The sequence below is a fragment of the Ptychodera flava genome, assembly GCF_041260155.1.
Source record: "Ptychodera flava strain L36383 chromosome 23 unlocalized genomic scaffold, AS_Pfla_20210202 Scaffold_23__1_contigs__length_28996876_pilon, whole genome shotgun sequence".
NCBI classification, from domain to species: Eukaryota; Metazoa; Hemichordata; class Enteropneusta; family Ptychoderidae; genus Ptychodera; species Ptychodera flava.
The window spans coordinates 12871865-12897499 of record NW_027248277.1 but is presented as its reverse complement, the minus strand read 5'-3'; the positions used below and the strand labels follow the sequence as shown (position 1 = coordinate 12897499).

The 25635-nt window shown below is 37.8% G+C and overlaps 1 protein-coding gene across 1 annotated transcript; it reads right to left on the bottom strand.

The window, feature by feature from the left end:
• Window positions 1-4275: 4275 nt before the first annotated feature.
• On the bottom strand, window positions 4276-11227 carry LOC139123946 (uncharacterized). Its single transcript, XM_070690093.1, has 7 exons — window positions 11160-11227; window positions 9818-9879; window positions 9131-9520; window positions 7377-7787; window positions 6601-6618; window positions 5818-5906; window positions 4276-5137 (listed from the first exon to the last, which is right to left on the bottom strand). The coding sequence occupies exons 1-6, from the start codon at window positions 11162-11164 to the stop codon at window positions 5833-5835; spliced, it is 960 nt and encodes a 319-aa protein (XP_070546194.1). The 5' UTR covers window positions 11165-11227; the 3' UTR covers window positions 4276-5137; window positions 5818-5832.
• Between the last annotated feature and the right edge of the window lie 14408 nt (window positions 11228-25635).

The following is a 25635-nucleotide window of genomic DNA, read 5'->3' as shown; positions in this document are numbered from 1 at the left end:
TTCTGAAATGCCACTTTGAGCGCAAAAGTCAATTTGTCGCCTATATATCAAGATATAGACAAGTCAACTTTTTTCTAAATTTTGCTTAAATTTTGACGGAAATCTGAAGCCAACAAAATGTAATATAATTTTGATTTAAAATTATCCAAAATATTGCAGAAAAAATAAAAAAAAAATTGGCAAAATGGTGCACACAATTTTGATTGGAAAAAAAATTGTAGCGCTCAAAGGGTTAATATTTGTCTATTCAGTTTTAATGTAAATCTGAACAGTGAATGACAATAATTACATCGAATATGTTATTCATTTATGTTCAAGGATAGGGGTTGATAAATACGCAATTTGGATATAATACGACTGAAAGTCAAACAATATTATGTCTTCATGCGATAAACGCCATTGTGAGACAACAATAATTCTGAGTGTCATCTGATGTCCTCAATTTGCCTACAACTGCCTATTTGTACTGAGACCAACACTGCACTTGGCTTCCATATTGGGTTAAGGGGGAGTTTCACCTAACATAGCATATTTTGCTCAAAATTAACTCTTTTTTTGGCAAATATTTATTCAATTTTAATTAATTTGTTAACCCTTGATTGAAATACTGGTTGGGTTCACCTTGTAGCTTGTCAAACAGTCGAACATTGCGTGATAAAGAAGTGTTAATTTATGCAAATGTATGTAAATTACCCGATTTGCTGGCTTCTTTTACCTCCCAATTTCAAAATTTCTAGACGATTCAACTTTACTCTGGCTGGGTCAAATTTTCTGAAATTTTTACATTATGTTTTTCAAATGCTATATATAAAAAACGAGTATTTGTTTGGCAATAAAGTTCTCAGATTTTGAATAAGAGTCATTTTAATTTTGCTTATCGTGATTTTTATCGATTCTCTGAGTGTCAGTCTTTAAACCCTTGCCATTTAAAAATGAGGATAGATAATGCCAAATAAAATAGTCCTTTTTCTCTACATATACTCTTCTTTCAAGTGAAATATTACATTTCAGAAAATAGCATCAGGTTTTTGACTTAAATTAACTTTTATCACTCATACCAAAATTTAGGTTAAACCGGATATGAACTGAAAGTGCTCACGTGTTTCATTATATATTGAAGTTATGTGTAAATTTGAACCTTTTCTGCATGTTTTCAACTTCATTGAAATTATTATGATCAACATAATGAACAATAATCACCGCCGATTAATTCTAAAAGGTCACGAAGTATACAAATATTTAATTAGCTGAAATAATAATATTCAAGTTATTTGACCGCTCTTATTGTATCACCACTTTATATAGCAAGTGTCATTACCGTTGGCCAAGTCCGTCAAGACATATATGCCGAGCTGTGAAAGCTCATTAGATATGCAAATTATAAATTAACTGACATGAAAATGTGAAATGACTTTCGATATTGTTTTAACCTAGTATCTGGTATAATCATCAATGTACATAGCATGTTTGCCAACTTTGATCAAGTAAATCCCGGTATATATCCCTAATAAGCAAAGTTCATTAAATATGTAAATTCAGAATTGGCTTCAGTAAAAATGCTTAATGATTGTCAATAATGTTGTATCATGGAATCTGCAATATGTGTAGCAAATTTTGTCAACTTTGGTCAAGTCAATTCAGATATATATATCTAATTAGGAAAGATCGTTAAATATGCAAATTAGGAATTGGCTGAAGCTGAGAGAAAATGCTTAATGACTTTCAATAATGTTGTATTATAATGACTTTAATGTACATAGCAAGTTTTGTCAATTTTGATCAAGTCAAGTCAGATATAAATCCCTAATTATGAAAATTCATTTAATATGTGAATTAGGTTTTGGCTGAAGTAAAATGTCTTTTGACTTTCAATAATATTATATCACAGTATCTTTGATGTATATACAAGTTTCAGCAACTACAATCAAGTTAATTCAGATATATATCCCTGATTGGGAAAGTTCATTAAATATGCAAATTCGGAATTGGCTGAAGTAAAAATGCTTATATAATTACTTTAAAAATGTTGTATCATAGTGGCTTCAATACATGTAGCAAGTTTCATCAACTTTTGTCTAGTCATTTCAAATATATTTTCCCTAAATAACAAACTTCATGAAATATGCAAATAAGGAATTTGCTGAAGTTAAAACGCTTAATGACTTTCAATAATGTTAAATCATAGTATGTTTTAATATACATACCAAGTTTGGTTAATTTCGATTGAGTCAAATCAGACATATATCCCTCGTTAGGAAAGTTCTTTAAATATGCAAATTAGCATTTATCTTTCTCTTTACCCTTGATAGTTCCAACTGCTGATATATCTTGATGTGATCAACAGTTGTAGCAAATCTCATAAAATTGTGTGTAGTCGTTTTTAATGTATATTCATTTTTTCTAAACTCATTAAGTATGCAAATGAGCAAAATTGGCAAATGCCCTTCTGCCTAAGCATACAGCTGCAGACCCACGTACGAGTTAATACAGTGCTAGTGTCTCTCTGGCAACTACACAGTTGTAGCCAGGTAGCGAGTTACGGAGGCCAAAGTCATTTTACCTAACTTCGCAGCTTTCTTCAAACTGGCTACTTTTAATGCAATTATGTTTGTCACAGTTGTCTTGAATTTCTACCGACACAAATGTGTTATCATCTCAGATTACTTCAATCTTTGCTGAATTTTTTGGTCCTTGTCTTTCGAATATTGTATCATCGTTGAACCATTACGATACTGTAGTTGTGTACTAAATGTACGTATAAACACCGAGTCTGTAAATTTGTCTGCTGACGAAATGTGGATCCAAAACATCCAAACCTAATTTTTGCAACCTATTAGATATGGGAGGGCCTTAAAATATAGAAGGCGTGTCACCTCGGGGAAATATATTCGTAATCTCAAATCTTTCGCAAAAATCGAAAAAAATTAAATTATTTTTTCAAACGAGCTGACACACTGGAGCTAAGTTTGAATTTTAAGTGATGATAGATAGTGTGTAATTTGCTTCTCTAGTACCAAATTGTGCACGTTGATCCGTTTGGTTAATCCTCAATTGCAAATGGAATGCCTGAAAGTTTTCTTCAGGAAAGTGACCCTTTCAATTTCAAAGCTAGTGCTGCCTTGGTCGAGCGCCCTCGTTTAACGGCAGAAGTCAAATACATGTTATCTTCAGTGTTGTGTTTAAATGGTCGCTCAAAGTAATACTAGTGAGTTGTTATGATCAAATGTGATACAGAAGTTGCGTTGAAAATTTAATTTGTTGAAATATGATAATAACATCTTCTTTCTTGAACACGCGACTTTGATTATGTGAGGGCAAACGTGTGTAGGACACAAGGCGGATGTTGGACAGGTTTGGAAAGGCAGTGTTAATGTAAAATGTGCCACACTACCATCAGTATATGGTCTATGGTGTTTCTGTGGGTAAGTAATTCCGTGCGCCTGGACGATATCCTCAATAGATATTGTCGAAAAAAGTGCCTAGCAGCGGAAGCGTGTTTTCAACGAAACGCTATTTGCTTGCGACGTCTAAGTTGCTGTAGGATTTGCTTGGATGGGTTAAATATACACAATTAAATTTATGTCATACTTTTCACAGGCCTCTCACTCTATGGTATATTAGGATGTCTGAAGACGGTGTGCACAAAGAAGTGTTTTCTAGAAATTTCACCCAACTGACAGTACTCCATGTTGGGGCTGCGATCAAGGGGGCCGATGTGTCAAACATCGTAAATATTTGCACCGCGATGAAGGGTGCCTCACTTTAAGGGGCACACGACATTTGATCAGTCATATTGAAAGGTCACTTTTCTTTGAATTGTTCTCGGTGAAGCTGTTCATTAAGGCTGAATTGGCCGACACATGAAATTAACCCGATGTTTTCTGACAGCGTTAAGTGTCTCGGTATTGTGTGACTGTTTTCAACATACTACACTCACACTGACTGAATGACGAATAATGGTCACTGATAGTTTCCACTTCATCTCTTAAAATGTTGGCTTCTGTATTGGTTAAAGCTTTAGTTGTGATATATACACTACACAAGCCTAGGTGATCATTACGTTGCTCCACTGTTGATTATATAAGTTGTATTGATTATGCATTTCGCTGATCTTTGCCAACGCATTCTGCTTTTTCGGGATCACATAACTGCTTTACTTCACCCAAACTCCCCATTTATTAATACGGTGAGACATGTGAACGCATTCAGTAACTGAAGTACATCACGTTTCGTTTGTCAAGCACACTCACACAAGAAGGGAACACACTGGAATCGTAAGTCAAAAGTTACATTTATTGTAACCATAATCGATCAAGAAAAGCCATCGGGAGTTCAAAAATATTTGACTCCGTTTCGATACAGCAATGCTTATCGAATGATCGTTGTAATATTTTTACCAATTTACGCATCACTGATGCCATTCAACCGATCTAAACCATTTTCTTTCACCAAACTACAGAGTTATCCATAACATGACGTAATTGGAGAGCATGCAGATCAAGTCAAATATTCTTGGGCACAACTGTGTGCAAACTATATGAATCTGACCAGAATGCAACTCGGGTACGGAGTCTTTCGCAAAACGAGTTCAACTCTTTTTTTAATTGACCAACATAAATTTCGATTGCGTCATCCAGAGTACCGTCATAGAAACACTTTGGTCATCATAAATACGTCTATGTTTTAGATAGTCTCTGTCGGGACAGAAATGGTCAACTGGTTAGTGATTGATACTGTGGTATACAAAATATTTAAAAACAAACTTAGTCTAACAAAGTCTAACAAATAAATCAGAGATGTTGAAGTCTTTTCACTCTTTGCATTTTTACGATAATAGTCTAAAGTGAAGGACAAAATCGCCGGTATTTGGATTGCAAAAGTTATCTGGAACGTTATTAACCTAGAAATCGAATGTCTAAGAGAGATATGATAAGTAAGGACATGATAGTGAACGAAAAATAATTTGTGTGCGGTTAAAAATTCTTGTCAGGACGACTCCCAGTTGAACATTCGCGTTCAATTAAATCACTAGAGAATATTGATGACAAATTGGCAAACACAATTTTCATTTCAGAAGACCTTGATATTTTGATATTATCTACAGAGGGCCTTAATCACAATGCTGTAGAATGATATCCTACAAGAGATGAGAGAGAGAGAGAGAGAGAGAGAGAGAGAGAGAGGAGAGAGAGAGAGAGAGAGAGAGAGAGAGAGAAGAGAGAGAGAGAGAGAGAGAGAGAGATAAAAGGAAGAGAAGAGAGAGTACAATAAAAAATAAAAAACTGAGTAAGTGTTTTGTCTATATGTTTAAATTGTTGATTTGACTTTTTACGCAGCAGAATATTTACTATTTTATTTTCGCTCTCTTACATAGTTTTCACTCAGTCGGGTGTACGTACAAATGACAATCACACGTTTATTTCTGTGTTAGGCGACAATTTGTTGAAAAAGAAAAACGATTTTCATCATCGAACGGTGCATTTGTATTGTTAGTGACTGTTATGCGGTTTAATGAAGTTGTTTTCTTATAAATTTATAAAAACAGTATTTCCCTTGTAATTTCATAATTTTTAAATCCTGCTTGTTGAAAATAGTTCCGGTTCGCTTTCAATCAAATGATGACTATGTGGCCCGTGACGTTACCAGACGTTCGTTATACGGGACATGTAATAACATTAAATGAAACAAATGATAAATAAGAATGCCTCAGGCGAGAGTGAATTGCTCTGAATTACCGATACAGTACATACCATGGCGTTATGTAGGCATGCAATCTGTAGTTTTAGAAACAATAATACAAAAAGCTACTGTACTTACATTGTCTTTTCGATGTTAAGTGAGAACAGAAGCTACAATCATGGTTATGAAAGTAACAAATCCGACGGACAAAGCTTCAGCATTGGATTCTGTGTGAAAAACAAAAACAAAACTAAATATTTGTTTTGTAGTACAATTTGGAATCAGCACAACGTTAGCAAACAAATCTGTGAAGAGATATTACTAAAAGCAATCAATTAGATGAGATGAAAATCTAAGGTCGAGCCAAATTGTGCATAGCAACGCTTGTTATTCTGCAGTTGCCAAAATTATAAAGTGTACAATACTTAGTGTTTCATGCGAGGATATTGAGCTGATACGATAACCTAATTTTAAACTATCATGAATTCGAACGCGATAGTAGAATATGTTTTGGTGACTAAATGAAAGAACTTAGCCGAAGATACATGGTACACGCACTTCTATAATTGTCAATGCAAATAGAGTCGTAGTCAATGAATGATCGTAATATTGAGCATAACTAGTATCAGCAAAAAAGTAAAACTTATCAATGCTGGTCTTTTTTTTCGGAGTGAAAAATCAGCAATTGCAGCTCAGCAAGAGACTTACTTCTTATGTATACTAGGCGTTAGCTCCATTCTTACGATAAAGTTACAATACCAGGTCCAAAATTCAAGAGTATTAAGCAAGTGCCCTGACTGCTGAGAGTAATGTAGGGTAATGACATGATCCTTAAAGAAAGAATAGTCCCATAACCATAAAGTGATAGGATGTAGTAATGAAGGGAAGAAGGGGAGTAGATGGGCTCAATACACAACATACCTGTTGGGGATTCTGTCGCTGTGAAGCAATAATCAGGGAAATAAACATACGTAAAGTCAATACTTTATACACAATTACATTTAGCGGAAATACAAAGGTCATGTTATCTATAGGGCGAGTGTTCTTTATAAAGGGAAAGGTACCTCTGTATGTCAGTAGTTTTCATTGCTAGGTTGTCAGCGTCCAGAAAGTGAAAGATTTTAAACTTTTGCTCAAAACTTTCCCCCATGATACTTCCAAGCTTTCTCTCGCCAAATCAAGAGTAAACATTAGGGTTCACCTTGCAAAATTGATGGTAGGAAACAAACTACCCAACATTTACCAATATTTGGAATTCAAAATGGCCGCCGTCCCCATGTTAAGTATATACGGCGCAATGTATTCAGATATTTTCCAGATATCTGCGTTGAATGACAATTACACGAGAGCCACTGCCAATAGATTCTGACTGGTCTATACAAAAACCCTACTCTAGTCGTTGGGATTGCTGATTAGCTTTGCATAATTATAATTGACAACAAGCTAATGACGATTCAATACAAATATTGTATGTATAAGGCCTGTCTGAACCTACTTGCTATGCTTGGTACGACTTCAATATACACAGTCAAGGGATTAAGGTATAAAGGTTTATTAACTGCAAATGAACTTACGTTGAAGTTTGATTGCGAAAACGGAAAGAGGTGTATACTGTGTATTTTCTGTTTGACTATACTAGAGAAAAATAAGAACAAAAATTAAAATATGAAAGCAGTAAGTTTGTATCGCACACTCACCCGCAGGCGCTGTACAGTTTTTTGTCCCTAAGTTTGTGGCAGCTGTACCAAAATCCCCACAGGCTACATTGTTTGTGGCATCAGCATCCGTCACAGTGATAGAAGAACACGCTTTGGTGTAGGCTGCGCAGTTAGCGGCGTCAAGGTTCAGCGTGGCGGTGAGACCATTGTAATTTCCTGATGACGTTACAGCGGATCCGTCAGGCGCGTTTGTTCCCGCTGCTGTCACTTCAGTCGATTTGGTTGAACCGTCAGCGTTACTGAAGTACACTTTGACATCGCTGGGTGAACCACCAGGAGCAGTTACAGTGTACGCTAACGTAAAGGTAATCGTGACTGCTTCACCAATGTAGAATACGTTTGTAGCTGGAGCAGGTGCTGTGACTGTAAAGGTCGAAGCTGCGATGTCACCTGAAACCACACAAATAAATAAGGGAGCCGTCATTATTTAGCCCGGGGGTCGGAGGAATTTCATCGGAAACTTCGAATTTTCGAGTAACCCCCTGCCAACCATGATGAATTTGAGTAACCCCCTAACTCAGACATTTTGACCGACCCTCCACTTAAAACATTTGTAAATACCAATATTCGTAAAATATACAAAATACATTGTATAGCAATAATAAAGACCTTTTAGATTCCGATTTACCCTGCTAGATTATCATCGGTTATCTCATGATGGTTGAAAAAGGTGAAACCAACAAAATGGAATTGTAATCAAAATAACCAGTATATAACCGTACAGTAACGTTTAATTTCGATGAGTATCATAACAGGGTTTTCATTTTGATATCTTACTGGGCAGAATTTGAAAGTACAGGGGGAGAACACGCGAGAGGCTGAGGGGAAAAGTGTGAACGGGGATGTCCCCTATATGAATGGCAACAATTGGAACTTATGTGAGTAATGGTGCAGTCTCAGGCAATCTGAGGGTGTTTTTTGTTTTTTACCAAGTAGAGCTGTTAGAAAACACAAAGGGGAGGACACGAGAGGGGAGTCCCACACTCGTACCGAAAATTTGAGAAATTGATGTGTGTAATGATGTAATCTGAGATGTGCTTCGGTTTATTTTGCGCTCGGTAAAACTATTTGAAAATGACATGAAACACTAAATTGATGTGTGTAATGATGTAATCGGAGATGTGCTTCGGTTTATTTTGCGCTCGGTAAAACTATTTGAAAATGACATGAAACACTGATATCTCTATTACATTTTTTGCATGATCAGTGTTTGAGTCACAATGTTCAACAACCAAACAATGACAATACATTTTGTAAAAACAGTTATCAGTTTGTGCCTGTAAAAACATGAGAAATTGATTTGTGTAATGGGGCAGTCTGATGTATTCTGAGGGGTGTTTTCAATTTGTCTCTTACTAGTAAAAATAACTAGTAAAATAAAATACAAAATATATCGAACTGAATGGCATTGAGATGGCAAAGTTCAGAACATCAAAATTGCATTTGATTCTTGCTGTGTGTCGTTGATACACGATTTGTTGGAGTCATTACCCGAACATGTTGAATAAATGTGACCGCATAATTGAGTCCTATAGCTAACATTTGCCTTAATTCCCACTTCCACTAAATTTCTTCCGTTAAATATTGATATCGATAAGCGTGAAGATAAACGACTATTGGATATGGATAGCGATACAAAACTTTTGTGAGAAACCGAAATGACAAGTTTTCTTATGCGACTTGCATCCTAAGAAGTTACTTATGACTTTTAATTGTAGGACTTAAATACTTACTACATGTCTTTGTACCGGCTTTGTCACCAGCGGCTCCAAAGTCAATGCAGAATGCGTTGTTAGTTGTGTCGTCATCTGCCACTGTAATTGACGCACACAGTTTGGTGTACGCGGCGCAGTTGGTTGCATCGAGTGTGAGTGAAGCTCCAAGATCAACGTATTCTGTCCCTGAAGCTGCAGTACTGCCATCTGGTCCTCCTAATGCTTGTACCTCGGTTGACTTTGTAGAACCAGCGGCATTGCTGAAGTACACCTTGATATCGGTTGGTGTAACAGAACCAGCAAGTGTAAATGTCACGGTAAAAGTAGTCAAGGTTTCTGTACCCTCAGTGAAACCCCCTGATGTGGGATCTGGTCCTGTTACCGTCAATCCAGTAGCTGCAATATCGTCTATAATATGAAAAAGTTAACCATACAAACTAAACATTGGTTACGGGAACCTATAAAACATTTGTATGGCGTAATAATTGCAAAGTAATAAAAACTTCACGCTGATTTTCCATTGTTCTACAATATTACCTTTTTTCAAATACTTTTGCCTCAGATCAATGCAAGGTAATAATTTACATCAAAATTATGTCGACAAATTGGACCAGTGTAAACGGTATTTTAGAGTCATAAATACTTTTGTCTTGTGTCTGTTCATTTGAAAATGCGCAAAATAATAACATTTGAATAAATACTCACTTTGGGCCCGGCACAGTGATATGCACCCGATAATAGCAAGTACCAGAGTTGCAAACGAAGACCTAATAAAAGAATAATGGCAGTTCAGAATTGAAAAATGATAGTATGTGAGAGAATATTGTGATGATTTATTAACCCTAAGAAAACTATTCCTAATTCATTATTGCTCGTGAAACGTTTTAACGTACTATAGTGCGGTAGTGAACCTCTAATCCACTTCACTTTTCCGAAACAAATAATACACTTGAGGACCTGGTTTAACTTAGTAAACACACCGATTTTAAGTTGCGTCCCAGTGTTAAACTTTGATCATTAATTGGACATAGCATGAAGAAGGAAATAAAGCCAAAGCCACTTTTCTATATGCTAGTACACCTTACAGTTACTGTTTACTCTCGTCTATGGTAGTTTATCGTTTAAGGAAGTTCGCGTAGTTCGCGCCTCAAAAGTGAGAGACAAACCTTTGTTCAAATTTTCTTCAAAAGTACTTTTGAACCGCGCTCTTACTAAATCAAAAATTAAGATCTGGGGTCAACAAATTGTGGTACTATGAAACAAATAACCAGCCATCTATCTAATCGATGTTAACAGAAACTAAGATGGTGAAGTTTTTCTAACTCAATAATATTAATTTTTAAAATAAGCGCTAAACAGTGAAAGATCAGAGAATTTTTTCAAAAGTTTGCCAGTCAGTATATCTGTTCCTAAGGCAACAACTCTGTAGCCAGCTCAATAAACAAAATGTTTGCCCAGCTCACTAGTACTCCACGTTATACATCAATTAATTACCTTGATATAAGATATTGAAAGCTCAGTCACTCGATGAATTTTCAAAAGAATCAAGACGTTTCAAAATACACGAATAGTGGAGTATACAACTCATAATTCGATTATCAAAACAATAAAATTGGAAAATAGTAATAATTTCTAGTCTAAGAACAAAGGCGTCCAGGTCAACCTCATCATAGTCGGCGACACATTACGAGGGCATATTTGCCTCATTTCATTTTCTAATTTGTAATAGAGTTCCTCAAATTTAGCGACCAAGGTGCCCTCTCAATTTGTTGATATCGATGATTACAAACAATTACAGTCCGTGTGGCTGCCATTTAAATACCGCTTACAGCTCTGTGCATTGCGAAGATATAGCAAAAGTAAATGTCAAAGTGTAATCCAAATGAATGCAAATAATATTATTGACCAGCAAAGCATAAACCCCATTACACATCCCTCGCAGGAACTTTAAGGAAAAGAAGTATTTTGATAGTCTGTCTTGTACATAATAATATGCTGTGGCTTCTAAAATCGATTAGATCGTTTAATGAGTGCTTTGTTGACCTACCTCATCTTGTGAAGACGGAGTGACTAAGGTTACCTGGAAAGTAAAGACAAGACAAAGCTGGCCGAAATATTGATATACAAAAAAGTTATATAGTTCACAAGTATTAGAAAGACTGTTAATGTTCACGAGGAACCAACAGAAAACATCAAAGATGACTGGAGTTATCATTTGCTTTGTGAGCAATCTCTGACCGAGAAGTAAGATATTGATATTACTCATAATCATTATTATAAACATGATCATGAGTATTGATCCCTATCCAAAATGATCGAAATTCTGATCATTTCCTTAAAGGTATGGAAATCGATCCAGGGCCTAGGAGTGGCACATGTAAAACAGTGTGTATCTTTGCGTCAGAGGCGGAATAAACATGAGTGTATCTATTTATCCAGGAAATCTTAATCCCGACTGCTATGTTTGTACGCATATAGAGCCAGCCAACGTTAGGGACACAAAAAACAACACGGGGAACAAACAGGCAGTGGCTTTGAACAAAATCAATGTACCCGGTACTTCACCGATATTCGTAGCTTGACGCACTTTGAACATAGCTCGTAACAAGGGACAGAGGAACGCCCATGGAAGAACGTGTACAACTATAACAGCCACTCATGTAGTTGGTGCACAGTGGAGATTTTTTGGATCAACAACTTTGACGGATGATGGACTGACCTTTCCCACTGCAAGCCAATTATTATCTTACTCGATTCAGCACAAATTTTCAGTATTGACTGTTGACGCGGTGTTTACAGTTGTTACGTGGTGGCAAATCCTAGTCGAATCGACGACTGCTGCGTAAACAGTCACTGAATAAACTGTGCACGCATTTACGAGCACTGGATATTTTTACCGTTTTTAATCGAAAACCGTCCATATACGCGTATGACGGTGACAAAAACAACACAAGGAATCTGGCGTACATTGTTACTGAATTACTTTGACCAAAAAATTCACCTAAATTCCGAACGATGATCATACAGAACTCTGCAGGTTTCCGGACTAAACGACCCCAACCGACCGGATCTCAGGCAGCTGTACCGGGCTCGACGTCTACTCTGTCAGCGTCAACTCAAAACTTATTCCAGACAACTTTACCCAACAAACTGGCAATATACTAAATTTACCTTGAAAAAATTCAAACTGTGTATCGTATTGAAAAAAATCTTACCGGGGCCATGGAGCAATTAAAAAGCTAATAAACCCCAACAGAAACATTGGAATGACCATTAGTGTGCAAGGTCGCTGTAGGCCTATTATATGTCAGGGTAAAAAAATTCTAGCTTTTTCAGGACGGTGCAAGGCGGGGCAGAATTAGCAAGATTACGACCAATGTGTTACCGCCGATGGTACATAACGTACTGTTGATAGCAGGTAGTTCGTGTCCAGTGATAAACACGATTCCTAATATACCACGGCTGTTGATTTGAACTGCCTCCGATCGAAATTGTCAATACAAAGATATAATATCAATAATTTTGCGAGATTATAAGTACCCGCTGTCTTCTCGCCAAATAGCTGCGATCAAGATTATTATGATAGAAGCAATTGACCGCCGAACACCTGCTTGCTCTTCTTATACACAACGTGTAAAAATGGGTTATTCCTGCTGAGAAATACGACAGCAAATATTGCAATGTGAATTTCTTACTATCTTCCTCGCAATGATTTTTTCATCTGTGTCTATTTTACCATGGTTACTGGACCATTTCTGACGATTTTTACTGACAAAGAATCAGATCACACTTATCGTGGGAACACATTGCAAACACGTTCAAAAATTTTCATCACGTGAAAGATTACCGTAATCCCCGTTCCAAAGAAGTAGGAATGTATAATTGGTTGTTTATCATGGTCTCTGGTAATGGACAATCCCGAACTGCAGCCTCTAAATACAAAATGATTTTTCTTCTGAACAACAACTGTTCCCGACGACTTTACAATCGCACTCCGGTCATCACATGACGGTTGTAACCGTACATGTGCTGCCGCAAATGGAGAATCAAAAATTCAAAAGTCAAAAAGTATAGAAAAAAATATCAATATCCAAGCAATGTAAAACAGAGTAATTTTGATAAGGTCAATTTATTGTATATTATAAAAAATCTCCAGGCCACTCGGAACATATCGTAAGATTATGATCTCACTCGTTCGAATACTACACTCACACGGTAGGTTAAAACTCGGAACTCAGATCGTTATATTACTGCTTCCGCCAAGCGAATCCGCTTAGCTAAAGATGGTAAAATGACCATAATTATTATTGCTAGTCTCTGTAAATTTTGCCGACTATTCGTTAGTAGTTGTCGAATTTCTTGAGTTTGTCCGAAAACTATTTCAGTGAATGACGTAAGGTTCAAGACATGTGAGTGCGAACGCAAATCGATATCGGGAAAGCAAAATCAGTCACAGACAATCGAGAAAGAACATAAGAATATATTACATGTAATCTGCGAATTAAATGAATCCTAGGTTACTGTGAAAGTAATAAGGTAATGTTGTGCCCTGGTTGGGAAAGAAAAATTGATCAAAAAACGTCAGATATTATTAGAGCAATTTAGCAAAAAACAAGCTCAGAAAAACGTGTAGAGAAGGATGACATCACGGCGATCTTCAGACCTTTCATCATGTTTCAGTCTGAATGTCAATATTTGATGCTATAATCTATTTCAAGTGTCTCTTTTTGGTCAAATCCGACAGAGATGAGTCAATCGCGATTTAGTTTCATCGCCCCGACCCTACAGGAAATAATGCAGCTCATGGAATGTACACCTGCATAATCGTGGCATGAACGTATCCAATGGGCGTCCACTGCCTCGGCCATTGACAATGCATCGCCAGCAAACAACGGTTTTAGATGTCACGAGAGCATTCTTTTCGCACTCTGTGAGCGGTTGAGTGATTTGGGTAGGCAATTGGATTTGGATCGGACTCGAGTTGATTTCGGCCGAAAACAGTCAGAAAAGTAGTTTTTCGTGCTCCGTCCAAATTGGATCCGCATGTTGCCGGTTTTGTCAATATGGCAATCACCAGAGCCGTGGTGGGAGGCCGTATAACGCCGGGAACACATGGCATCGTACGCAGGGCTAGGCCACTATATACTTCCAAAAGAGATATATCATAAAATAGGTACACAGATCAACAAACAAACAGGGAGAGGCAATCTGCTGGAAACCGTGAAGCAGTCCGATTTTGTCTGAACTCATCTGAGACTCGTGTATTTTGCTCAGTGGTAAGAATCGTTTATTCATTGTTGACATCGTAATCGATCCGATGTACACAACAAATGTTTGATCGTTTGCACCTTTTCGCGTCCCCTCGTGATTGGCAGCTGTTTGAATGCTTTCATCTATTGTTCTGTGGACGCTTTGAAAACAACATCGAAGCAGTTTTGGCATCAAAATCACCTTAAAATGGAAAAAAATGAGAAAATTTCACCAACAAGTTAATGCAACAAGTATTCACAAAACGTAATATGTTGGAACAGTGCTTTAATTCACACCATGGTTGTTGAAAGCTCCAGATTTTCGGGAGCATTCGTTAACGCTGTTACCATACGCCACTTATATTAGATTATGAATGCCCAGGGAGATAGGGGGTATTATAGGCTCCCCCTGCCTTTAAACTATAAGATATAAAATTTATTTAACCATAGGCTCTCGAGAGTCTATGATTTAACAGGGAAGAGCAAGAGTTTAAGAGCATTTGGGGCATTGAGAGACAAAATCAACAGATGAGAATTCAATTTCAGACAAAACAATGGCGATTTTGGAGGTTTGTTGATTTTCAGGTGATGCACCAAACCATTCTATGAATGATGGAATTTTTAGATGGATACGATCAAATTATTTATGACCTACAAAGTTGGTGTCATATATTACAGAAATAACGGGCAAGCCTCACCCGTTATTTTTTTTAGCTTTCCTCTCGCCTTTGCCCATAAAAACGGTAATGGTCAGCGCGGAGTCTGTAATTTCCATAATATTATAAACTGACCCCCAAAACCGTCACAATTTACGAAAATTTCCCATGTTAACGACAACAGGGCCCCAGAACTTGTCAGTGAGTAGTGTGCGCGCTGTAACACTTTTGCAAATCCGGAGGTTTTTTCAAGAAACCTGTCTAAATTTTGCCCACAAGTGTTCCATTTTATTCGGTGATTGATTATTATCTTTTTAAAACCTACAATTGACGTTTTGCTGAAAATTTACGATGTTTACGATATTATTCATTATTCATTATTCAATTGCGTATTTGTGGTCGGTCACATGGTTCAGCTAGACCAATTAAAATGCGACTTACAGGGCATGGTAGTATAATTGTAGAACGTTGCCTGAAATCTACTCATCGTAGTTACAACTGACGAAAGATAGTTTAAAAGTTATTGGTCAATGAATGTTACACGAGAAATAGGCATTCCCCCAAAGTTTAAAGATTATATGAGGTTATTACGATTATTATACATCTTACATTCGTGATTGGGGCATCAAATTGTCTGAGTAGTGACCGTTTTCAAGCAATGTCAACAATTTTTCTTCCGATTTACGGCCCAAGTGCGGAACATTAGCTCGGACACGCTTCTGCTAGTTCTGGATAGTGTGTGTGTACTATCCACGTACGTGCAGAGCGCGCGAGACAAGTTATGGCACTCGTCCAATGCGTCCCTTGAAACCGTTCACCACTGAATGCGCAGATACAACTGCAGGGGTTGGGGCGCCTGGAAAGCGAACGTGCTACGGAACGGGCGTTCCGTACGGCTTTTTTATCGCACGCGAGATTCTATTGTTCAAGCAATATTGTTAGGCTGTAAAAGCAGATCATGTAAAACAGTATTATCTAATAATTAATCACTCTAAAAGCTCACCTGCAAGTTAATGTACTTGATGTTTTCTGGAGTAGCTTCAGTCAGCTTCGCCCTATGAGCTAATGGTACAGACACAGCATGGAGGCATGCTTTGTGCACTACGCTTTGCAACAACTGAGAGTAAGACTTTCTGTCATTGGTCAAGGATAAGGAACACTCATTTCCCATTGGCTGTGTGGGTGCAATTAAGGATTATTTGGGGCTGTCTTCCGAAGCATGCCATTGCGGCAATACTTAAGCATTAGCGTCAGATTTCTTTTGGTCCATTATTTACGAGTGTGTTACCTGGCGATGCCTTTCCAAAAGCCAAATATATCTGAACAATATCTCTATTGTACGCCTTTTCGTCAACCAACCAACCGACAAACAGCCAACCGACCATCACTGGTCATCACTCGCCCCTATTCAAGTGACGTATTTGGTTGCGAATAGAACAGAGTGACTGTTTACAATAATTGCCATCGTTACCTAGAAACCATGCAATCGTAAAATTATAGTCATCGCAAAGCCATCCTCGTCTGACAATGCATCACAGAACAGTCGTTGTTCTCCTTTTAAACCCTTACATGAGTTACATGAATTGTCAGTACTGTTTTCAAAGTTCAGAAAGCGTTTTTGGTCATGAGTGTCGGTAGAATAGTCCTGGTATACGAGTTTAAAGTGGCACCCCCACTTGGTAACATTTTTAAAGCACATTGTTTTAATGCCAACGGTCGATATTTGACGTGGCGACTGCGCGCGGATCACGAGATATCGATAAAAACATGTCCTCAAAAAAGTAAAAGTTTGAATTCCGTTGGCCCACCTACATTCAGCTTCCGAACATCGAACGTTCGGCACTATGGCCATTGTCAACTAAGCTATGGAGTACGAGTCTACGCTAACGCTGCTGTACGCCACAGTACCATTCTCGTCGGTGATCGGTCATGCTCCCCGGGGGAAAGTCGAGTCTTACTGACTCTGAGAAACAAACGGAAAACAAAGTTTGATTCCACCAGAATTCGCATGGGTGACAAGCACAGTTACGTGCGGTTGATACAGAGCGGCCGTCGAGTAGTATGCATAGACGCATATCACGCGCGCGCCATACTGTGTGGCAGACGACATAATGTAGTCATTTGAGGCGGCTATATGACATGTAAAAATTGATGTTTATGTGGTGTTGGTTAAAAATATAGTACAACTGATTTAGAACGATGAAAATGACAAACACTAAGGAGAATTACAAAACTTACCTGAGGTAATGGTATAATGCTTTATATCAAGTCTTTGCAGTGGGAAGTAAATTAAATGCCACGTCTTTCTCTATTATTCTCTGTCTGTCTCCGATTTTCTGTCCATCTGTCTGCCTGTTTGTCTTTCTGACGCTGTCACTGTTTCACGCACCCTCCCACTTTCTTCATTCTGCAATATGAGAGCAGCGCAAAAGTTTGAGATTTTTTATGTATGTCGTCTATAGCACTACAACAGCTTCAGTTGTGTACGTATACCAGGTAACTAGATGATGTCATCAACATCGCTGTAGGCAGAAGTCGATGAGTTGAAAATGATGTTTGAGACGCGGAATGTTTAATACAAACTGAAACAGATTTAATTTAGACCGAAGATATCGCTTACACAGCTCCGTAGCTACGTACTGATATGGTGTCATTAGTGATCTTCCCGTATGTTTAATGTTTAAGTAGCTTGATAGACAGCTCACTTTCGTTCGAGCAACGACCAACAAGTGGTGATGTGTTGAACTGTAAAGACATGGTTGTCTAGACTTCTCTTCAACAAACTCGATGTGCACCAACTGTAATGTCACTTAAAATTATTTATCACTGTACAATAAATGAACAGGGCTTTTGGGGTCACTACGTATTAGAATAGTCGGCAGAAACTCTTTTCACGAAACTCTTTTCAGCGTTTTTTTTTGGTTTGTTTTCACGTTATAACATGTTTTGGAAAAAATATCTCACACAGACATGTTTCTCAGAGAACTTCAATACATCGCAAATTTTGTTCTTGTTCAATGGTGCCCGACAGAAAGCAAACTGACCCCCAAGCATTCGGAAGACAGACAAATATTCGAGTGATATCAAACATTATGAAATTTCTTCTACACTGCGACAACCAAAGAACAAGAGCAAGTAATGGACAGCAATAACTTAGATAGAATCATGTGATGAGATGAGAACATAGCAGCGGTATCTGAAAATCACAGGTGCACAAAAGACTGAGTAAGAGTCCATTCAATGCCCAGAGACAATTGGTGACAGTTTATATTTGTACAATACATGTACCACCATAAATATGCACTGATTTCCAAATTGATGCCGTAGAGATGTGAATATTTGTTGAATTTCAACGCAGAATACATCACTCGCATGAGTGTCAAGCACATTCCTTTCTCTTTATCAATAAGCTTTCAGGACATTTGGCTAGGCAATGCTGTAAACACTTTGCAATAGCAGTATTCGGTTTTAAAGTTTTTCACAGATTTTCATTGCAATCAACAGGTGTCTTTAGGCTAACCTTCAAGGATTTTTTCTTGAAGGACCTCGGATTTCTGAAATCATAATTTATCGGTCTTCAAGATCTTGCAAGAGATTGTTGATGAGAGTGTACTTATAGAGCATGAAAAACTTTTCTGAAGGGCATCTCCATCTTTAACGGGTAACACATTTAACTTGTGAAATGAAGCTTGCCTAACAGGTATTCAGAATGAGTTTATCGTAAAGAGTGAAAAAATGGCATCATGTATGGAGACATGATGTTTATTCATCCGGACAGTTGCAAAAGGTCACAGAATTGAGTGTTGTTTATGTTATCAAAAACGCTTGTAGTGATCGTAATTTCGCCGAGCACTCCGTAGCCTTGGATACCACTCGGTTAAAGTTGAAGGTAATACCGCTTCCACAATGCACTTTACAGCATTTTGCCTTAATCTATATGCTTTCTACTACTGTCGTCTCTTTCTGACATAGCGAAATGTCAACGAATATATATTTTATTCAAAGGATTTAACAAACCATTACCTTTTAATACTTCTAGGAATATGAACTGTGAAATTCTAGTTAATCTCGTAAAGTTGTTGTGAATATTTGTTAACGTTCAACAAATGGAAAAAGGTAAACAGAGAATTCATTGCACGCACCAATATGATGCATCTATATTTCTAAGCTTCCTTGACATATAGCAAGGCAATGCTTTTTAGCATTTTGAATTATCACTGTTCTGTTTTATCGTTTTGAGATTTTAATTGGAATGATCGGGCGTTTCAGGCCGCTCCAATTGTTAACAAATTCAAACTGTTAAGACACCTTTTCTTGAGTAATCTTTGGTTTGTGACATTTCACCTATTATTCTTCAGGATCTAGCAAGAGATTATTGATGCGCGTTATTCACCCCGAAGAACTACTCTTAGAGTATGTGAACTTTGTCTGGTAACTCATTTAACTTGTTAAATAAACATGAAAAAGTAATGAGCCTGTACTTTCTAAATCGTTGTTCAGAATTATCTCTATCTTAAAGAGGCACTCCCACTTTGTATCATTTTTAAAACACATTTTTTTAATGCCAACGGTCGATATTTGACGTGGCGACTCCGCGCGGATCGCGAGATATCGATAAAAACATGCCATTTCCCGAGCGTATTTTTCACATCCCGAAGTTTTACGATCGTTTCTGGTTATGACTCAAAATCCCCTGAAAGTGTGTTGTTGTGCTGATTGACGATATTCTAAGGAGCCCACAAACGTTCCAATGACGCAATTAATTTACCTCCTACTGCGATGACTTTAGGCCTATATACATCATTATCAATGCCTATACCTCTGGTAATTCTTTTTTAAAACTTCTCCTTAGTTTTTGTCGTTTTCATTATTCTTAATCAGTTGTATTAAATTTTTAAACAATACCACATAGACAGCAGTTTTTAGGTGTAAAATATTAGTTGCCTCTGATGACTACATTTTATCGTCTGCCACACAGTTACACGTGGTTCGATATATAGCGGCCGCCGCGTGCGGTATGCGCGCATATCACGCGGCGGCCACTATGCATACTATGTATCAACCGCACCTATCTGTGCTAGTCACCGATGCGAATTCTGGTGGAATCAGCAAACTTTGTTTGTCGTTTTTTTTTGCCGAGTCAGTAGGACTCGGCTTTCTCCCATGGGACATGACCGCTTACCGACGCGAGTGGTACTGCTGTGGCGTACATCAGCGTCAGCGTAGACTCGTACTCCATAGCTTAGTTGACAATGGCCCCAGTGCCGAAAGTTCTATGTTCGGAAGCTGAATTCAGGTGGGCCACCGGAATTCAAACTTTAACATTTTTGAGGACATGTTTTTATCGATATCTCGCAATCCGCGCTCAGTCGCCACGTCAAATATCGACCGTTGGCATTAAAAAATGTGTTTTAAAAATGTTACCAAGTGGGAGTGCCTCTTTAAAGAGTGGAAAAATGTAATGATGTATGGGTACACGATGCTTACTTGTGCAGATAGTGTCGAAACTCGAAAGGTCCCAGAATTTAGTTATGTGTGATCAAAAACTCATGTAGTTATCCTCTAGAACAAGCAGTCGGTAGCCTTAAAATCGCAACATCATTAATGGCGTAGTCAGGAGAGTTATAGCTATGTATTGAAGTACAAGGTGGGGAGACATTTTTACGCTACCCGATTAGGCAGTACATATGGGAATAAGGTTTAGAATGCGTCACTTTTCTTGACTGATATCACTAGAGGTGAGGTTCAGAATATTAAAACAGGTTTCGTGATTAACAGTGTTCCGCACATATTCACAAGCTTGCTCAACTACCGCCCTTTAGTATAGCATCACAGGTCTAAAAGCGGTCACAAAAAGAAAATTCCCAGGACTGTAACGTTATTAAAAATAGTTTGTGACATTTATAATAATATAATATTGGGTTCTTACATAGCAACATATCCACAAGTACATGTGCTCAAGGCGCTTTACAATTATTATTACCCTTGGTCACTGGACCTGATATGATACCACTCAACTCCCTGGGGAGCAAACTACAGCTCACATGTGCAGCCTATAAGCGCAGCAGAGCTAAACACACACATTACAACCACTGTCCTACCAGGTACCCATCACTCCTGGGTGGGGAGAAGCAATGAGGAATAAATTGCCTTGCTCAAGGACACAACACCATGGCCATGCCGGAGCTCGAACTCACCATCCTGTGATCGTGAGTCCACTGCTCTAGCATTTCACTTTTTATGATAAAAATATAAATATGTCAAAGAGTTTACAGGGACTGATGTTTTCCTTGATTCTCGATAAACTTAATTTGAGTAGCTATAATTTTATTTCTATTTGAATTCGAAACACTTTTGCTATCTGTACGTTCCGGGTTTTTCATTCGTGACAAATGATCCGTATAATTGGAGAAAATGAAAAAAGGGGAAAACGGCAAATGGGAAAACAAAAAAAACCATATAGCTAGCCAGTCAGTCAAACAGACAGAAAGACAGACAGGCAGGTAGACAATTAAAACAGACTTTGGGAGAAGGCGAGGCAAACACGAAGGCGGAAACTATGACAAAATAGAAACAGACTGAGTAATGGAGACAGTTGGAAAAGAGCCTGGAAAAACAAAGGGACATCAATGAAAATAGACCAATCTAGACATAAGTGCAAGGTGTGTTAAATCATAGGAGGAAAAATAACCAACTGTGTCTAAGGGATAGTACTGTCATAGACTACATACTGGAATAAAAGATTGGTTCTGAGTGTTTTGTAGAGTGGTTAGTCAGGTCAATCAGTCTTGTGCTTTTAATTAATAGATCTCAAAATTCGTCTTAGCCTTGTGAAACACTTTTTATAGCATTCGTATCAATCAAATGATTCGTCAGTGTTTTCTTTATGAACAGCTAGGATTTTTAGCATGGTATGAAAAATCCAGAGAAAGGCAGTGTTCTTTCAAAAGCTGTACAACAATGACACAGCGAGGCTGCCCTGAAGTTTTGTACCGTCGAACAGAGTTAAACATTACCCGAAACATTTTGTCAGAGCATCAGAGCATGTTGCTAAAATAATTCAAAATGTAATTTTCAATTCAGCTGCTTATTCCTGGTAAAAGTTGGATCATACTAACGTTTTTTATCTTATGTCAAGCAATTAATGTGAATATTGAGTGAAAATTTGCAAAAAAAAGTGATCTTGAGTAAAATAGGGTGTGTTATGTTAAGCGCAATGTTAAAATATATAGTCACTTTGAGGACAGAGACCGTTTTTTCGAGTAAACAGGTCCGTTCCCATGAATTGGCAATTTTGATACCCTGAGGGAAAGCCTTGTTTGTTTCTCTGTATCGTTTTGTATGGTTTCATCACCTGCAAATTTATTTCTCAAAATTAGTAATGTGCTATATGATTCTAAGTGAAAAGCAAGGAAAAAGAAGGCTCATAGTAAGTTCATAAGAAAAAATTCAACATGACAAATATATGTCTACAAAGCGTTTTACAGGGTGCATTTTGCCGCGATCTCTACTTCCTTTCTGGCCACTACTGTCGTCTCTTTCTGATGAAGTGTAAATCAATAAAACATATTTTATGCAAATGATTAAACAGGCCAAAACTTCCCCTTACTTCTATAAATATGCACCGTGGATGTCTAATTGATCTCATATACATGTGAATGTTTGTTGAAGTTCAAGAAATGGAAAAATGAAGACACAGAATGCTATAATGCCACCAATATCATGCATTGTTCTTTCTATTTGTAAATACGCTTACTCGACATATGGCAAGGCGATGCTGTAAAACATAGTATTATTTGTCAGCGTTTTTAGATTTTCATTGCACTCAGCAGGGTTTGCAGGCCGCTCGTATCCTTAACAAATTCAAACCTTTAAGTCAGCGTTTTCTTAATAATTGACCTCAAGTTTTTGGCTATATAACTTATTGTTCTTCAGGATCTGGTAGAAGATTATTGATGAGCATTTTTCGCCCTGGGCGAGTACTTTTAGAGCCTGAAAAATGTTTCTGACGGGCACTCCAACTCCAACAATCAGATGAACAATTTAACTTGTTAAATGAACCTTTAATTGAGATGAGCCTGGTCGTGCCTAACAGGTGGTCAGAATGAGCTGTACCGTAAAGAGTAAAAAATGACATTATGTATAGTGACACGTTGCCTACTCGTGCGGATAGTGTCAACAGGGCATAGAATTTAGTGTTTTTTGTGTCATCAAAGTACAAGCAGTGATCTTAATTTCACCAAGTAGTCTGTAGCTTTGGTTACTACTCGGTTAAGTTGAAAAGTATTGCCGTAACCTGCACCATGTATTGCAAACTAACCTTGCACACTACATCACTAATAGCGTAATCTTGAAAATTATAGCCATGTATTAAGTGCAAGGTGGCAAAACAAAAGTCGCGACCTGATTAGGCAATATGTCTTAGGCGAATTTGGTTTAGAACGCCTTGGTTCTCTCTTACTCATATAAATGAAGTAGTGGTGACGAATATTAAAATACGCTTTATCGGTTTAGAGTGATCTGCTCCTAATTACAAGCTTGATCAAATACGTGCCCTAGGTTATGGCGTGCCAAATGTTTGAAAAATATTTATCGTCATAGAGTAAAAATAAACTGTCAAATTTTCTTTCTAAATAAAGTCTTAAGCATGTATGGATAATAAATGTTCTTTCGTCCATACCATTGCATTTTATTAATGTACCTTTTCATAAAATAGCATTCATTTGAAAATATGTGTAATTGAATATTTGAATGCGTCTGTACAGATAAAGATGACATACAACTGTCTCTCTCGATTGAAATAAAAAATATATATAATACGTGTGCTGGGGATGGTGCAGGATTTCAAGGGGGCATCTCGATAGAAGTTGTAGAAGTGGTCGCTGTACTGTTGCAGGAACATATGAAGTGGTTGCACTTTTGTTAATGGTCAGCGCGTCCCCCATTTTTTTATATTCATTGCACAGACAGACAGACCGACAGACATAGAGACAGATAAACAAAATAAATGTCAAAGACAGACAGAGAGACACAGCCAAATATCAGACAGAGAAAGAGGGCAGAAAAATAGATGAAATAACTATTTTATTCTTGATGGAATCGACATAAAGTCACGGGCAAGGAATGCTGTGCAATATGTTCTATGTGAATCAAATTTAAAAGTTATTGGAATATAAAACGGTTCCTACTGCCCCCTTACGGTCTAATTATATTCCCACGAGTTCTAAGCATTGAGATCAGAGTTCTGTGTTACTAACTGGAATTGATATATTACTACTACCGAGGTCTGCATAGTTCTCTTTTCTTTAGGTTGCTAAGCAATTAAAGTTTGACAAAAGAACCGATGTGCACGGCGCTGTCGTAGTTGGTAAAGGGCTAGCAGCGTCCTTGTACCAAAATACTGACATTGACACGGTTCTACTATCGTTGCAGTTGTGTAGGGTCATTGTAGAAGTGCAATTGACGTCAACTTGTCAACCTTAGAACAAAGTTATCGACAACGGAAAAAATTGTTCACCAAAGGGTTGTAAAGAATATAGCAACATATCGATGTCACCTGAAAACTGTCAATGTCCTTGTCATAGTTTTCTATCACGTTGTTTCCTGTGGATGACAGGCCGGGTTTACGTCAGGGCGGCAATTTAATTAGAAATCTTTGATTCGTATCAAAGTTGGAGGGCAACCGATGACATCATCGCGCAACATCGACAGATCACGGTAGTCAGTTTATTGTATCTCTACCCGTGTAACTGTATGACCTAACTGTGAACTGCCTTAAAATATAGCGCTTGTGCCGATATATGCGCTGTGCGTTTAGATGTTGTCACTACCTATGAGTAAAATACCGCTGGCTACGCTGCTCGTGATAATAGGGTGAGGTATGGGCTAATGTAAACATGGCTGTAACTGGTCAATAGTAACGAGCGCAATGAATGAATTTAATATATTTAAAACATGTTGCTACCTTCCAAGCCCTTGAAGGTAATTTTTACCGCTATTATGTGCCGAACAAAGCATGCTTTGCAATGGAAAACGGAAAATCACTTATTTTCGAGTTACTGCCGTACATGCGAAAGGAGGCATTGTCTCTCATGACAGAGATTAAATGAAGAACGGTGATCGTCATTTCATCAAAAAATGTCATCATAGAAGAACTGTCTCAGAGACGTAAAAGTGAAGCCGTGCAAATAACTTCAACGTTAGGTGTTTAGTCGTCTTATTTCCAGGCTTGCAACTATACATATGTGCTGATCACATGATCTTGTCAGGTGACTGTGCTTATTACAATATAGTCAAATTCTGACATAAAAACGCGTCTTTGTCCCCATTGTCGCGCTGTAGAACGGGAAAGTAAAGTAATTCTCTAATTTGCGACGACCTTTCTCCACTTTCAATGTCAACTGTCCTTAAATGGTTGGCTTGCACCTCGATCGTGTTTAGTTTGAAGGTGCAACGTCAAAACGCGTATCGTGACAAAGAGCGCTTGCCCCATAGTCGTGGAGTATAACAGGACAAATAAGGTCAATCTCAATTTTGGTCTGAGTCCAACACACTACAACACTGAGAATTGTTTACAGTAGACAAGGTCATCACATTGTGTTTTGACTGTATCCTGAGC